General features: G+C 42.3%; 1 protein-coding gene across 6 annotated transcripts in view; it reads right to left on the bottom strand.

Annotated features, from left to right (window-relative positions):
• Window positions 1-17,937, bottom strand: part of NEU2 (neuraminidase 2) — a 37,399-nt gene that overhangs the window by 16,310 nt on the left and 3,152 nt on the right. For 2 of the 6 annotated variants that reach the window (XM_066556662.1, XM_066556660.1), the window contains exon 3: window positions 15,777-15,880. Coding sequence is in view for 2 of the 6 variants with exons in the window: in XM_066556658.1 (XP_066412755.1) it covers window positions 14,689-14,697 (9 nt within the window). In the remaining 4 variants the exon portion in view is untranslated. Of the gene's footprint in view, window positions 1-2,869; window positions 2,972-7,311; window positions 7,393-14,688; window positions 14,799-15,776; window positions 15,881-17,937 lie in introns of those variants that run through there. The other 4 variants (XM_066556658.1, XM_066556661.1, XM_066556663.1 and 1 more) reach the window with 3 other exon arrangements.

The following is a 17,937-nucleotide window of genomic DNA, read 5'->3' as shown; positions in this document are numbered from 1 at the left end:
CAAGACATCTATTAATCCTCCTTTTCCAATTGTCCTAGCATTACTAAACCTCTCTGCTTTCAGCAAGGCATTATCCCCTGGATATTATTTCTCATACTATGTTTTTGACTAAATAATTTCATCAGAGACTAAAGCTTCCATACCTTAGTCCTCTAAGTTTTTAAGTAAGCTCTACGTTGCATACACATTCCGTGGCTAGAAGGCTTCACACAGCCCAAACAGAACAAACAAAAAGGAACAAGGACTCACAACTCCCACATGCAGTCCTGCAAAACAGAAAAGATCATCAGGCAGACTGCTGAGAGCCTTCCTGTGCACGTACTTGCAGAGTACATGGGTATCTCCTGCTTTGAGGCTACATCCTGCGATTTGCCCCTAAGCCCTGAGCTGATTAATTGTGTACTCCCCCCAACCTAGGAGGTACAGGGATTTGGGTTTTAATTATTCACTTACCTTCTCGAGATAAGCCTGGAAAACCTCATGAGTTTTCAATCACAGCTACTGAGCAACTATTTCACTAGTATCTTCTCAGCAGAAATAAGGAATGGGATGGCATCAATGGCAAGAACATTTCATAAACAGCAGGAAGAAGGAAAGGGGGCTTCCTCTAGAGGCAGGAGTTCTTGTTAGTAGAGAGATATCAGTGATGTCAGAAGAACAAGGATGAGGTTTATACATTTCACTTCTCAGGACTCTCTCTAAATCTTCAAGCAAAGGTGCATTTTCACCATTGCATGTGTAATAATTTAAGGAAAGGAATAGAAATAAGGTCAGATTTTTGGTATATTAGTTTTATAATAAAAAGCAGATAGATATATAAATACATATATATAAAAAATGGGTTAATTTACATGAAGTAGTGAAATAGTTCGTTTCATGCAGAGGGAATTGTATGAAGGCACGTATCCTCTTCTGTTATGTCATGTGTCATAACATTTGTAGAACACACTTACTTGGTGGTCCTATGGACACATGGCTTACCTTTATGCATAGAGCTACCCATAACGCCAGACTTCATTCCAGAAATATTTTTAGAGCTAGCAAGAACATCTGAGTAATTTTTAGCTACTTTAAATGTACTGGTTTCTCTCTCTATCCTCATTCACTTGGTCTTAGGGTTTCGAAAGCACATGGTTTGGAGGATTTATTATATGGGTCCAATGTATTTATTTTTAGTCTCTGAAGTGTATCTAAAACAGGTTCTCTGTAACATGTGCAAGACAAAAAGGGTTTTCTTGTCACAAAAGTGTAATGAACTATATAATTCTGTCTTGGTTTTGCTTGCTATAAATAAGGTACCAGCACTGAATCATGGCAATAGAACCATTATGTCAGCTTCCTCAGCTGAAAGACTATCTCACAATTGGGGTGGTTGTATTTTGATTCTGTTAAGGCTGGTTATAGAATTCAATCTTATTTACAAAATGAGCACAAAATATTTAATTTATTTGATATTCTATTTGTCAAACTATTTTATATTCTTTCAGCCAGCATTCTCAAACTTATTGTCTAATTTTCTCTGGCTTCTGCTGCAAACCTCATTGGTCCATGTGTTACTCTCTGGTCAGTCTGTTCTCATGCTCCACCTGTTTGTCTCCACCTCTGTGCCTTAATCAAATAATACCTTGGCCTTGCATCTAAATAGTTGAAATTCCTTTGTCATGTACGTTGCTCTGGACAGGGACATGCACTTAACTGACTTTTGCCACCCTTTAATAGGAAGTGTCAGGATTGTAAACACTTCCAAGGATGGGGATCCCAACCAGGAACAATGAAAATATAAATATTTGTGTAGTCAGGCAGCTGAGGGCTGTGAGAGATTTAGGGTAAGATGTTACCACGCCCATACATCCTTCTGCTGAAAGTCAGTCCCCCTGGAGCAGGGGTGGCTCAGCAGGACAAGTGAGAGCACCACACTGACACTGACTCCAAGTCTTCACCTCAACCACCGATGAGGCTAAATGAATTCATAGCTGCATCTGCTGAGATCTAAATCTGCCAGAGCCTAGGGCTGAGTCTGTGGGTGTTACTATTCCCCTGACTCAGACAGAAATATCTCCCAATGCAAATGCAGGCCTGAGCTTGGGCAGAGCCCCAGAGCCTCTGCCAGGGTCCTCTCGCATGTGGCACTCCTTGAGGGTTTGGCACCCGCATGAGCAAGAGCGGCTGTCGATGAGTAAGGCCTGCTGCTGGATTTTGGACTGTGATGCATACCAGCAGAGCTGGGTTTGCCTCATTATCATGCACAGTGAAAGAGTTTAGAGATGACATTCCACTTCAATTAAAACCATGTAAGATGGACAAAAGTCACTGCGTAATACATGAGCAGGGATGTAATAGGGGACTGATGCTGGTGGGAGGCAGAGGTTTGGTTTTGGTTTGCACAAGACTTTAAGAAAAACATTTGAAAATGAAACCATTTAGATGCAGCTAAATTAGCATTTGCATGTACATTCAGACACTATTTAAAGAAGAAATATTAAAAGAGCCATGTTATTTATAAGAGCTTGAAGTAAAAATTTTGTCCTAAAAGAGCTCTATCTGGTTCATCTGGATGAAAGGTGCATCCCTATATTCAAAACCAGATAAAACCTTCCAGATGAGTCATTAATAGGGCTTTTACACTTGAGATGACTTCAACACATAAAAAGGAAGAAAATATTATAAGATTTTCTGCCTTTCTACAGCACAAACACGCTACAGCCTAGACAGCAATTTCTGCATTGAGCCCCAAAACAAAATGATGTGGAACTAGACATCATTTACAGGGGCATTTAGCCATGGATGGATTTGGGCTGATGGCAAAACTAAAACAGCACTAGGTAACTCAGAGTAGGTGTTCACTGCCCTGTGTGATGAAAGCACCCACCTGCATATTTTGAGTGGACACTCAGACACATCAATACTGTTGTCTTCATTCCTGGTGGTGATAGGGACATAGTCAGACAAAGGGAATTCTTCTGTGACTGCATATCCCTATATAGGCAAAGCATTCAGTCAAGTTGTAGTCATACCTCTTATTTTCTGCTTTGAAACATCCCTGAGTTACACAGCTGGAGATTTCTGTCTGTCTTCTGGTATTAATTAAGCAATCTTCATTACTCTTTCAGGCTGGGCAACAGTGTTGTTTAGTATCAGCAAATTGAGCAGTTTTAATTTCAAAATCCTTGTGTTTACTTTCTTATTACAGTACTTAACACTTTTCAGTCAGCCTTCGCACTTTAAAGAGGAATTAGGAATTTACTGAAGGACTGGATTCACCAGCAAGGAGAGCCACCAGTCTTGTCCTGCTGCACCCCTTCTATCACAGGGAAGGCTGACAACAGTGAACCAAATAAGTCCCACACAAATGAATGCTTTGTGGCAGTGGAAGAAAGGGTGCAGAAAAAAACCCTCCCAGAGACACAGGCTGTCAGATCAGGGCCAGCACCAGGCACACCAAAATAGCCCATTATCCAGGACAGCAAAGTACTAGGGAGGCAAAGAATCCATGATCCAGCTGCCTTCTCTGCTGTGCTGGAGCTCTGGAAAAGTGCCACTGAGAGAGGGGCCAGGGTGTGTGGAGCAGCAGGTTTGGCAGGGAAGGAGGTGGCTCTTTCCAGCAGCTCAGACACCACTTGCACCCCTCCTGTCTCAGCAACAGCTGAGGCAGGCAGGTGGCTCTCCAGGGCTGCCAGCCCCCAGCAGCTCCCTCTGCTACCAGTGCCCACCGGGGCTGCCACCAGTGACAGACCACACAGTCTGCCTCTACCATGACTCGTTTAGCTGTGCCTGCCTGGTACATCGTAGGATGAGGGAGAGATGCTCAACTGGTGCCAGAATGCTCCTCCTGCTCCAGACTCCCACATCAAACTGTCCATATTAAACCCACTTGAAATACCTGCAGGTCTACACAGCTGCAATCTCAGCTTTCAGTCTGCAGCTCTGCTACTAAAAGCATCCTTATCTTTGATTAGCCCTAACTGGTTAACAGAAGTTACACCTAAAACACCTTTGATACATCTGATACTCTTCATATCCCTCTAAGTCCACTCTCTTTATACAGTAGTCCCGTCCACAGCCAGGCCATGCCTTGAAAACACCTCCAGTCCCACCCTCCCAGAGGCAGCAGTGCTCCCTGTTTCCTACACACATCCATGTGTCCAGGTCCACTCTGTTCCAGGAACCTCAGTCCCTTTCACAGCTTGTATTAGCATCTTACCCAACATCCCTGAGTTCAGCTGTTCTTGTAAAAATTCATGGCATTTGCTGGTAAATGCCAGTTTTTTACATAAGCAAGTAAAATTTATATACAGTCAAATTCCTGGAGGCTGGATTATGTGTGAGTCAAAATGCATATTTCTAGTGTTGCTGTATGTGCATCACTTTCTGGCTTCACTGTTGCCATCTTTCTCTTTTCCCTACAGACTGCTACTTTGGTCTCCATGAGCTCCAGGGAAGTGTTTGCCTGCAAAGCACATTCAGGCGAGTGGTGACTCAAGCCATGTGATTTCAAGGTGGCATGTGAATATACTTGGGAGGGGGTACTCCTGACAAAACACCTGGCACTCATCTACCTCTGACCATCAGAGATGAATACCTTCTTCAAAAATTCTCTACAAACACTCAGACAGAGGTAGTTAAGGTCCACACATGCTTGAGCTATTCTCTGTCACAGAATAGTTTGACTGCTACAAGAAAAAAAGTAATACTAAATTTGAATGCATCATTCAAACATATCCCTAGTTTTTTTAATATACCTAAGTTACTGGAAAAGTCAGGACTATTTGATTGACATATCAGCAAATGGTTTCTCAGTACTTTCTTAGAGTATCAATTTTGAAATCAGAAGTATGACTTCAGAAATGCATTCTGTTCTTGAATTCTTCATTGAAGAAAGTAAAAAACAGCATATATTGTTTATAACCACCACATTAAACAAGTGCCCCTTCTGCCTCTCCTAGAAAACATGAAAGTCTCTCTCTCATCCATTGCTATCTTCACTTCTGGTCAAGGATCTTGTTTGTTAGGGACTGTTTGATAACCTGGGAACAAGTTAAGTTTTCAGGACAGGCACCCTTCACTCCTCTGATGAACAAAAGGAGTATCTGGCAAAGTGAAGCACACAGTTTTGCCAGGGGTACTGAACATACAGATAAGTCTTTGGGTAACCCAGCTGAGTATCACCTGCCCATGCAGGGGGCTCCTTCTCTGCCAAGGATCTTTGTAAAAGCTCAACAATGACATCCATGTACTCTCATATTCACCAGGTAGGTGAAAGGGGAAAACAGTCTTCTCCATGCACACATGTGCATCTCTTTGCCTAATGGTCCCTTTGGACATTTAATGGTTTTGAAACTACTCCTGACTGGTGAGCAGCTCCTGTGAAAACTTTATCCATTTTTTCAATAAAATACTAGCAGCAATTTGCAAAGCATTGCAAGTTTCATCAGCTTGGCAAAGGTCGTGACAGAGACAGGTCCCAGTATGAGTCACATGGACAAGGGGTGGCCTCTTGAAGCACAGAGGAAATTTGATGTAGAGGAGATTGTCATAGGTTCATCTCCTTGAGTGCCAAGGCATAAAATAATCTATAGAAGAGAAATAAATAAAAATGTAACAATTGTTAGAGTTTGGGGTTAAGTAGGATTACTGCTGTAATATTAATTGTAGTCCACTTAGAAGACATACTTCCATCACAGTTGCAAGGATCAAGTCTTTGGGGCTCTAGTCTTAGGACAAAAAAAGGCAGAGGAGAAGCAGTAGCCTCTTCTCTCTTTTCAAACTTTCTCCAACAGCAGCTGCTTTTATTTCGTTGTTCCACAGACCCACAGAAAAAGAAACAGGCTTAGTGAATCTCTGTACCTCAGAGTAGTTTACAAACCAAACTTAACACCACCACTGACAAATACGTCCTTCATACACTTCCATTAACTCTGGAAACAGTCCCAGAGCAACCACCATAGTTCCAAACAGTCCAAAAGGCAGAACTGAAGTCAGGATCCAAATTTAGAGCTGCATGCTGTGGTTAGGTAATGAAAGAAGAAAGCAGACTTTCTCCTCTCTAGAGCCAAGAAGCTCATGCCCAGTGCATGATTTCAGGGAGTGACCTTCTCTTTATAAGGATAAATCATAGTGCCTTCAAAAAACATTGGAAAGCAGAGGATTCACAGATGATGGCCCAATTGTCCCTGGTGTCCCAGGGTCTGCTAGAGTGACCCCAGGGACAAGCATGGGAAATGTTTGTGGAACACATGAGTTCACAGAGATTGCAGAAGACCCATAAAAAATTGAACACCTACTTTCTAAGCTATCTTGTGCCTTGGATATACTGTAACATAACAAACCAATGATACATGTGACTTCTTAAAACAGCATCTAACTAATCCGCAGCACAGTTTTATGCCCTTCTCTCAGCTTGCTGTCAATTTTATATTCACATTTTCTATACAGCATCTCTTTCTATTACTCATGACACCCCATCAGTCACAAAATCATATTATATATTCAGGAAGACTGACAGCTGAAAGAATTCAGCAAAGGACCAGAGAATGCTTAAGTAATCTGTTCATATTTTACCCAGTCCTACAAAGGCTGAAAGATCAACTGATGTTTTGCTGTTGTGATGTGCCTCCTAAAAATTCTTGGGAGTCCAGGCGTAGTCCATGTACTGACACAAAGAGCAGAGAAATTTTGTGCTGAAGTCACTGTGTCAATGAGGAGGTACACTGGCACTTGAGGGGAACTTTGGGAAAGCAAATCAAACCTCTGCACTCTATAATCTTGTCTCTTCTACCTTCATGCCCTACAGTTATGGATTTTTCTTCACTTACCTGCACAGCAGGCATGAGTGCTGTTGATAAGTATTAGAAGGCACCCAGCCCTGTAAAAGGCATTAATTCTTCTATTACATGGAGGAGTATACAGATAATAGATAGATTTACTGAGCTTTCTCTTCAGCTTTTACCTTCTATTCAGTAACATTTTCACCCTCATGAAAAAGGACATGAGCACTATCTGTTTTACACTCTAAATCAACCAGTAATACCAAACCAAAATACAACATTCTTCCAGTAACATCTGTCATATGTCATGGAATGGCAACCATGAACATATCAAAGCAATGTTCAGGACATGAGAATAAGCCTTGTAAGGTGATGATGTCAGAATGATCTCTGATAAAAAGTCCTGTATAGTCCCTGTTATCCTAATCAGATGATGGACTATGGCCTCTGAACTAACCAGAACTTTGTCCTCTCTTCTCCTGTTACGTTCTGTTTTATCTGTCTCCAGCTGTAATTCAGATAAAGCTGATGGAGTTGTGGAGGCTACCTGTCTTCTGCTGCTCTGCTGCTGATCCACCGTCTCAGTTGCTATAGAGACCAGCTCTGGAAGCCATGGAGGAGCATGGGAGAGAAGCCACCCACAGGCTCTCCACTGGTGGGCTCTGGCAGGGCCTTTCTCAGCAGGTACTGAGAGAGTCAGGTTCGGTCTCTGAAGGTGAGGAAGAGTCAGCAGGTGCTAACCCAGTGACGCACGAGGGGGACTTGCACACACAGTACATTGCCATTCAAAGAAATTCCAGGTACTACCGATCCATGAGGCTGCCAAACAGAGGGAAAAGAAAGACTTCGAGAGAGGCAACGCACATGCAGCATGCTACAGGTGAGTACTGACCCAAACAGCATTATGCTTCTTTTTCCAGTGAGATTAGGAACTAGAGGAGTCAACAAAACAGAAGGACAGGAAGATAGAAAGCAGCTCAGCTGTCAGCACATAACAGAACACCTCTGCCCTACAGCACAGTGGGCAGAGGAGTGCCATCCTTCTTTTTTCAGCTTGGAAATATAAAATGGTTGGATGTTTAAAGACATTTCATGACAGAGAATCTAAACATATGTGGGACTCTGCACTGCCACCCCTCTGCTCTGTAGGAGAAAAATAACTTAGAGAAAGACATGAAGCTGTCAATGAAGCAGGGACTTTAGCATACAGAAATAAATGTTCAAAAGTACAGAAAACAGTCAGCAAAACCAGAGGAAATTGCAATGGTTCCTTCTGAGGGATGAACAAGACTTCTGTGAAAGTGCAGTTACTGCTACTTTGCACTGAAGAGAGCTGTAAGAAACACCTAGACTCCCTTTAAACAAGGAGGTTGAAACAACAGGAGCACCATCCAGAACATACATGCATTCAGCCATGGCTTCAGTAAAAAAAGGAATGCGTTGGCTTTCTCTGAGTATGAATAGTACAGAGCATTACTGCAAGGCCAGGCTGGAACCAGGCATCTTTCAGGTGCCAGAGCTGGAACCTTGTCTGAGCAGCTGTCTGTGAAAGAAGCAAGGGAAAGATAGGAGAAATGAAGAGAGTGCCAGGAAATGAGCTACTGCAACACACTGAGAAGCACTGGAAACAGGGCTGCATGAAGGAAATTGAAGTGGTTTTAATCTAAGTCCAAAATGACAGACACCTGGAACTGGGAACATAGAAAATGCCCTTTGCTTCCATCTCCCAGATGCTTCAAGAAACTGAATTTTAAAACTCCTTCACAGCAAAGTTACCTTATCCTATTATCAGGTTATAATCTAACAGAATCAATGCTCTGGACTATGAACTTTGGATAGCTGGTGATATACAATCAAGATGATACACCACTGCTTATGTTTCACTGCTGTGCAAACCACTGAAAGCTATTGCTTTGTTATGTAGCAGTAAAGCCACCTCTTCAGCTCCTGAAAGTAGGAGTTTCTCAAGTTCCTTAAGAAAAAAAAAAAAGAACAGACGTCCTCCACCCCCCAAATAAAAGGGGTGTGGGAAATGTCCCCAAGAAAATAGGTGTGTTGTGCCTGCCTCACCAAGGGAGCCACGCAATTTCAGTATAAAGGTCCATTCAATCCTGTGGCACGGACGGAAGGAAAATCCCCTCCTTTGTCCAAGTTTCCAAGCAGACAGCAGCAAAGAGCTCCTGTTTAATACTCTGCTACTGTTGCAACAAAGTTTGTGGATAAACTGAGGGTTGCCTATGCAGGAGCAGAGCTGCTCTCCACCCTGTGGGTGCAGACAGGACCAGAGCAGAGCCACCCTCTCCCCGCCTCCCAGAGCACTGCTGCAGAGCTAGCACAGCACAGACCCGCCCTCCCTCCCGTTCCCGGGTGTCACAGTGTCCCCACAGCTGCCGAGGAGGTCCTCACCCCTGTGATCTGCAGCTGGCAGTGCAGCAGCACCATCACTGAAGGACTCACCTTCTTCATAGACCTGCAGCATCATGGCATCAGGATGTTGGCAGAGGAGGACAGCCCTTGTGTCTTGGCCTGTGTCATTGAGGAAGGACAAGCTAAGAGAAGGGCTTCTCTCTTAGCAACTCATTACAGCATCCACAATGCTGACCTGTGCTTCTCTGCCACTCCCCTCCCTGTATTACCACTACTGAAACAGGACTGGTTCCAAACAGGGCTTTTCCTTCCATGCCTGCAATTGTTCAGCACACTGGGGAATGTGTCCCTTCTCCAGTCTGTACAGCAACACCTGGGCTAGGAGCAATAGTTCTTTCTCTGAGGCAACTGTAGCAAGTCCTCCTCAAAGCTACAGCCTTTAAATTCAGCTAGGATTGTGTAAGCAGCATTTCTGCTCTCTCTCTTTACTTCCCTGAATCCATTCCCTCTCCTGAAACTGGACAGTGGGTGCTTCTAAACTAGCCCCATTTGAACTTCTGACAGCATTTGCTGACATGCATGGAAGCAAGGGATGGGTGAGCTATTTTATATTGCCTTCCAACCCATTTGAACAGCAGCTATCCAAGAATGTGACTCAAGCTCAAATGTTAACCAGTTCTCATTTTGCTTAGGGAACAACTGGAGGGGAGGAGAAGGGAAGGAAAAAAGACAGGAAGAGACAGAAAAGACAGAGTTGGATACAAAATGAGAAAAATAAAGACTCAAGAAATGACATCACTGAAAAGCCATTTAAAATTTTCTAAATCCAGCTCAGGGAAGGCTTCCATATAGGCACCCTTTGCACCAGCCCAGCTTTGGCTTATAGCCTAGGAGCTGTAAAACATAATAGATGCTTTTCTTTAACTAGAAGAAGAATTGTTGGCTTGTTTTGGTTTTTTTAAGCAATCTTTGACAGAAGGATAAAGTGTTTAAACTATGGAAAGTGAATAACGCAAACTACTATTTCATAAGGCCTTGGCTCTATTTTAGGAAGTCTTCAAACTCTGGATGTCATCCCTTCCCTCTGAAAATTTATTTAAAAGGTGAATCAGAACCCTGTTTCAGTCAGAGCACTGACCTGACTGTCCTGTCACCAGTGTGAAAGATAAACAGAATTATGACTTAGACCAAAATATTTCTAATAAAAAACAGCAAGGCCATTTATCACAAGCCTCAAACAATAGGAGATTTCATTTGAAAAACGAGATGCATCCTCTCCTGCCAACTATTGCAGTAGTATGCCTTGGACTTAATGCAACTTTGACTCCCTGTGAAAGGATCAGTGGTTCATCTGAGGGAAATTGGAGAAGTAATTAAAAGTAAAGCTCCTCTCTCGCCAACTCTAACCTTGATTTATCTAGTAAACTGAACATCTTCAGAATGCAGATGCAGTAAAGCAGAGCAGTAATGAAGCCTTGATTTGGCAAACCAAATATTGGCATGCACAGCCACACACAGCTGAATGTTTTCTGCCTAAATAACTGCACTGAAAATCACTCATGTTGGGACCCAGCCTGCAGTGTGAGACTGCTACTCCCATACATAAGAACTGGTGCCCTAAATCCAACTTCACCATTTCTCAGCTGCATTTGCATTATACAAGCGGATGACACTTCAATCTTGTTTGACAATCAAAGCTAAAATGTAACCACCTTTGTGTCTTGTGGTTTTCCTGTTGCCCTTTGGTGTCAGCAAGCCACTACATACAGTAAAGGTAAATTAGGAAAATTACTGTTTTAACACCCTCTTGGCTTTCTCTTATATCACAGGTTCGCTCAAAAACTATGAGCCCATCAAAGAGCCTCTGAATGTTTTACCACAGAAGGGATCACCATGTCCAGCAAACTCTGATCCAACAATGTTAGATGAATCATTGATCCAAAGGTAAGGAGATTCCCATGCAGAGTATTCCCCATGCCCTCCCTGAAAACGACTCAGTGGTGTCAGAGTGAGAATGCTTCTTTTGGGAAGGACAGATGGACTAAGCTGTAGCTCTGATCCATGCCTTCTCACCTTGACTTGTGGTGCTGCTTTCAGTCTTAATGACTTTTACAGCAGAGTATTAGCATGGTGGTAAAAGGGTCTTATCAATATGGGTTTGGGGAAGACAGTGAAGGAAAGCGGGGCAACAAGAAGACAGTGGGGAAGATGGAAAAAAGGGGAATGTGATGCAGGATCACCCAGTAGTGTTAGCAAACTGGGCAGACTGCCTTAAGCAGTTTCTTGAGAATAAGGAGAGCCTGTGGGGATTTCGTTATGGAACATCCCAGCATCAGGGTAATCCCTTTCTCGGCCTTCATAGAGAACTCTTCTGAAGCCTGTTACACAATCCTGCATGGAAAACAGGATTTTATAGCTGAAGAAGTAGCTACAAAGATCTTTTCTAAAATATCCAGACTTTTTGTTTGCTTTTTACTTTAAAGAACTGATAACCAATAGAGGCTTTCAGTGAGGTAGTCCATTGACTTAAATCCCTCAACAACAAAGGTCCAGCAGAAGACCCTGGTCCCATAACTCAGAAATTTGCATACATCCCACAAATCTGCCCTCACTCCTGCTCTCTTGCCACTGTAGTCAGGCAGAAAAGGAGCAGCTACCTATCCCTACATTTTCAAATATAACTGAGGTTTTCTCCCAAACTCATTCTCCAACTACTCACCTCCTGTGTGTACAACTGTGAGATAGTCCCTGCTTCTACTGTAGATCAAGCTGGAAGCAGTAAGCACTTGTCCTCTAAGGGTGCATGCATCCTGCTGCACCGTCTGGTCCTAATTACTGAGACCAGCTGTGTTGGGCTAATACAGAGTGCCTTCCCAGGCACCTTTCCCTGTGGAGAGGACTCCAACACAACCATTTTAGCCAAATGTCAAAGTGGATTTAAATAAATTAATTGCCCTGGCTAAAATTGATTGCCCCTTGGCCGTAAACTGAGCATATGAAATGAGACAGCCACAGTCTGCTGCAATGTCAAACCTGTCTGTCTTCCTTTCCTTGGGGCATAATTATCACTGTCAGTCTGACATCCTGACACTGGCACTCAGGCAGCTCTGAAATGTGCAATTTCTGATTCTCCCTGGAGCTGGAAACAATGAGCCTGTGCTAGGAGTTAGTTGTATCAAAGATGCTGCTGTGCACAGAACCTGTCAGGTCAGTACAGGTTCTAAGTCATGTCTGCTATAAGCAGGCAGTCCTGCTGAATGGCATCTCTTGAAATTGAGCACAGAGATTTAACACAGAATGAGACCCAAGTTCCAGCTCATGTCCTCCTTCCTTCTCCAAAAGATCAGTTGTAATTTGTAGGAGAACCACTAGAAATCTGCAATGGGAAAGCATGTAAGAACCTAAAAAAATGCCATTATTTATACTATCAATGGTATCTCACTTCTATTTGGAAAAAATGGCATTGTGCAGATAATAAATTTAAAATATTATTGCTGGTCTTAAGAAATACATTTAATTTCTCCCCAAAAAAATAAATCTGGTGCCTGCCAGCTGACCATTCTGCTGAAAGCAGAAGCTAGCAGAAGAGACAGTACAGGCACCTCTGACCAGGACTGGGAAGATCGCTGACATTCTCAGGAGTGGATCACCACAGTCCTGAGGGCAAGTGGGCCAACAGTCCTGCATCTCTTCACATTCACAAGCATGGTACAGCAGCCATATAAATACTAGGGCTGGGCAGTCACCCAGCATGAATCCCTTCTCCTTGCATGAAGATAATCAGCAGGTCTGACACAAATGGATTCTTCACAGGCAAGGATGTTATTTCACATATAGCCATGCTACATAACTCAGGGCAGGAAGTAAACACAGCTGGGGAACATAGTGAAGAGCTCAGGAAAAGAAATTGTCATCTGCATTGTACTCAGGATTTTGATTTGAATCTACATGTCTTTCAAAGCCCTGAGAATAGCAGAGTAATTCACTGATCTCACAACACTGATGTCTGAACACAAGATATCCTCAAACATTATTGCTGGTGTTCCAAACTCTGGATGGCCACGAGCCATCCATAAGATATTTCCTAAGAGAGTTTTTATGCCTAACTATGCTCAAATGATATTTTTTCCCCATGACCTTTCTCTTACATGATCTCCAGCTTCCCCTAAGCAGAGTAGAGTTCTCCACAACATTCCATGGCTTCATCTCAGTCTTGCCCATTGTACAAAGGTCCAAACCCCTACAATGACAAGCCACTTCCCAACAACTCGGCTGACTTGCCCTGACCATATCAGTGCTGAGCTTCTAGCACAAATTCTGCTTCCCAGAGTAACCAGAGCCAAAGCCCTGGGAGGAGCTGCACTCATAAAAAGCTGTTCTTTCACTGGGATCAGTCCTTCCAGCTCTGGTGTGGCAGCAGCTGTGCAGAGATCATAGAAAGCTGTCACAGAAGATACATTGGAAGAGCAAGGCAGTGTGACATTTCACTTTGCAAAGCTCATGGAGGCCATTGGTCTACCAGTTCAGAGCAACCTATTTCTTTATGCTGCTTATGAAACCTCCAATTCAGATAAACAAGGACCATCTAAAAACCCTTTGATCACATTTGATCTGAGCTCAAAGAATGGAAGTACTACAACAATGAATACAAATAATCACCTCTGGCAGCAAGAGGGAATCTAGCTTGTTTGAATTCCTGCAAACACGTGTATTAGAGAGAAGCAGAGCTCATGTGAAATAGCACAGCACTCTGAAGGGTGCTCATGTGAGTGTGGGTTAGCATCCTTTAGCCCAGCACTCTCGGTCCTGGGCAGCAGAGGGCACTGCTTTTATAGCCTGATTTAACCAGAAGAGCAGGAAAAGCCTCTGGAGAGTCCAGGACCTGGATTGCAAAAGGACTTATACCATATTTGAGCAAGTTTCCTTCTATTTATGAAATACATTTCTTAAAGTTACCTCCTCTTTATGCTGCCAATGGTGCTTCAACTTGCAAGTGGTGAAGTCATGAATAGCTGGTGCAAACACCTGTTGACCAAATCTTTAAATTTTGTTGCTCTACAACAAATTTTTGTTCTTTCAGAGATAGATAAATAGATTTTTTCCTATCTCTCTTTGTGTGCAATCTGCATCCTGAAAAGTCTAAGTCTATTTGCAGGGAGAAGTATTTTAAAAACCAATACATTTTCAGTAAAAATAGCCACTGTAGGTATTAAAATGTCATTACTGTGAAAATTTCATATTTCACAGGATCACACAAAATAGCAAGCAATAACATACACAATTCTAATAAAGCATCCTTCCAGCATACAGCCAATGCAGATCCCAATCCCAGCCTGCCCACCTATTCCACCCATTCTCTGCTTGCCAGGTTTTTTAGCCCACTCATATTTTCATTACTGTGCAAGGTCTCTGCTTTGCCTTCCAGGTCACCCAATCTGATCTGCTTCATCTGGACATGCCCTGACGCCCAAGTTCTCCATCAATCTCTTTGTTTCACTCCTTTTCTATCAGCTTCAACTTGTCATTCCCCACACAATTTCCTCAGCCTACTACTTACCAGACACATTCTTCTCGCTTTCCCACCTGTGGCTCATATCTCAGTGTCCTTTTGGTCCACAGGCTCTTCACCATTTGGCTCCTTATACAATCTTAGTAATCCATCCCTCCTCCTAGCTCCAGTGCCAAATTTTACAGTCTCTTCCTATTCACCACTTCCTGAAGCATCCAGCTGTGGGTGAGTTCCTTTCTTCATAGCAATCCCCTGGTCCAGAAGCAGACCTCTTCCTCGCCATGCTTGAGTCTTGCTCCTTCTGTTTGTCAGTCAAGTGGATTTCTCATCATGCTGATCACAGACACGGCCTTTATTCGCAGTGCCTAGATCTGGACCAGGCAGTTTTTACAGCTACAATATTGGAAATTCTCTCAGCCCTCAGCACAACACACATTCTCTCTATGGGCAGGAGCTCAGGAATTCTAGGTGCTAAAATCTAAGTCTAAAATTTGTGTGCATTGTGGCAGTGGAAAAGAGCCTATAATTCTATGGATTTTCATGAGTGTGGAGAAGATAAAACCCTTGCAACCCCAAAATGTCATTTTGCATATCAACAGAAAGCAAAGTTTCTTGAAGAAGAGAAAAACAGGGATCCAATAATATTTTCCTAAGTCTAATAAATAGTTAATTTTTAATATATAAAAAACCCCTTGTCTCTGGCAGATGGTCAGTAAGTAAAAAGATAACCCTGATGATTATGAGCATCTAAATGTTAGAAGCACATAAAGATCTCATGAACGGAATTTCTGAATATTTTTAGTTATTGGTAAGGCTGCCAACAGATATAACTAAGGTGTTTTGATGAAAGATTAAGGAGCCTCAGAAGTGCAGATATGTTCCGAGGCTTTAGGATCTAAAAATACTAGGGATGAGAATTTCTGCCTGTCTACCATTAAAAAGTCAAAAATCAGGAACAGAGAGTGCCCAGACATATTGCTTACCAAAATCACTGTTAAAATATACACATGAACAGAGGGAAGCTGAATGAAACTGAGGTATGAAAAAGTCCTTGACTAGGTATAACATTCAAATCTATTAGTAACTTCACACTTCTCAATAATTTGGCTAGCTCAGATTTTAAAAGTGCTTCTTACCTCATCTTGTGGCCTTTCGTGGTGTGAAACTCCCACTGACTAGAAGAGTTTGGGGAATTTTTCATGAATAAGATCTGCTGGGCTGCCTCTTCTCTTTTTAGTTTCTAGAAGAGGAGATATAATTTCTAAAAATTGCTATAAGACAACATTTAGAAAATGCATTTAAATTTCATTCGAAAACAAGCTCTTTGCACGGCTTTATTCTGAGGATTGCTTTTGATTTGAAACACACATAATAAATCTTAATTCAAATGATTACTCATTTTTCAAAATTACTAGTGCCTGAAAATACAAACCAAGATTGGGAATTCATCCCTCAAGCGTAACTTAAATGAGATAATTGCAATAAACTAATTATAAACTCTCATCAATCATCACATTTTTAACACAACATGGACCAGGTCAGCCAGTATTTCAAATCTTTTCCAGCAGCAGTACAGCGAAGCTGGAAACAGTCTGCAGCAACACAAAGCCTTCTTTGCAGAATACATGCAAGATCAAACCCCTTCCCTTTGTCCACAGGGAGCTGAACCATGATCATGCCCCATGTCAATCGAGCATGGCCACCAAGGATCATTTCCAGTGCCTTTATGCTTGCAGACCCTAAAAGTTCCAGAGAAAAAACTGGGATTTGGTCTGTTGGGGCATTGCATGACTTCTGTCACCAACAGGAGCAGAGGTCACCCAGCACTGGTTCTACAGTGCTGCAGGAGAACTATTGTGAGGCTTTAATGCATATTGTTATAGTAGTCAGATTCTTTCTTTCTCCCTACAACTAGACAAGGAATTTTAGGATTAATTAAAGGGACTGTGGTGAGAAAACAGGTTTGTCATCATGAGTTCACGCTGATTTTGGTAACTGGGGAAAAACTATTTAGGCTCTGATCAAATTGCTTGTTGTTACAGTGAGAGAAAAAAGTACACCTCCTCTAAACTTCTACCTCATGTTTAAGATCAGGTGGAGTAGAAACCTCTTCAGGCCTGAGCCTGCCATTTCACAGCAGTGAAAAATTATCCAAGGTGGCACTGCCATGGTCTTGACATCTATCTGCACGTCTGCCACTTCTGCTCTGTTGGCACTCACTTTGAGCTCACTCTGTAGTCAGACAATGCACACATAGATCTAGTTCTACCAAAAAAAGAGAATCATTTTCCAAGAGTTTAGCTGCCCAGACTTGCTTACTGTGAATGGGATAAGCTTGAGTGAGTGCTGGCATAAAAGCAGAGGTAGATATTTGCCTCAGGGAGTTGAGTAAAAAAAAAAAAAAAAAAAAAAAAAAGTAGAAGTAGAATTGAGCAGCTATATCAGCTTAAATTACATACAAAATCCTAACAATTGTGGAAATAGGGAAGCATCTTATAGCTATTCTACTTCACAGAAATAGCTCAGTATTGACTGACTTAAAGTAGTATCTGGTGAATAGGGCATTTAGCATGTTCAAGAACCTTTCTGAGTGACCAGAGAAAGCAGAGCAGCTCCAGAAGAGACTGACCTGCCCTGAAACAGGCAGTAACATGCGGGATGCAAGGGAATAATACATCTCTGACTCTGACCTGGATCCCCCACTCCCAGCCTGAAGATCCCAGTCGCCAGACCACTCTGACAGAATCACTTGTTTGCCTGCCTTTAGTTTTTGTGTCAAACTTTAAAAGCTTTCTGTTTTGTCCCCAAACAGAAAAGCAAGACTTAGAAAATCCCAGCAAATTTTGTAGGACAGAAATATCTCCTTCTTGCTAAATATAATTTTTTTGTTCCAGTCCCATGAGTACTGGGAACACTCTGTCACCTCAGTTGGGAGTAAAAGTATTTCTCAGTATTTCTTGTTTTGTTTATGGATATTCTCTGTTACAAGAATAAAACTGGGAAGGAAGGAAGAACAACATATTTGAAAGATCAAATTACAATTTAAAAAGAAACAGTCCTAAAGGAAGGAAAAGCAGAGTACTGGTCATTGCTATGCAGTGTAACAGCTCTCTGAGACACAGAAACACAAGCTGGGCCTGCCATGGCTACAGGGGATATTTCACTTCTAGCTGGTGTTTCACCTCTTCAAAGCTTCCACTGGGTTTATTATCATTATTGCTTTCTGTGATATTTTCAAGTTTTCATCTCAGACCAAAAGTAAAGTTATGCTGGAAAAAGTGAAAGAAAAGGGAAGAC

Source organism: Molothrus aeneus, chromosome 10 (assembly GCF_037042795.1).
Source record: "Molothrus aeneus isolate 106 chromosome 10, BPBGC_Maene_1.0, whole genome shotgun sequence".
Taxonomy (NCBI): Eukaryota; Metazoa; Chordata; class Aves; order Passeriformes; family Icteridae; genus Molothrus; species Molothrus aeneus.
Note: the sequence above shows the minus strand (reverse complement) of the source record. Positions and strands in the feature narration are given on the sequence as shown.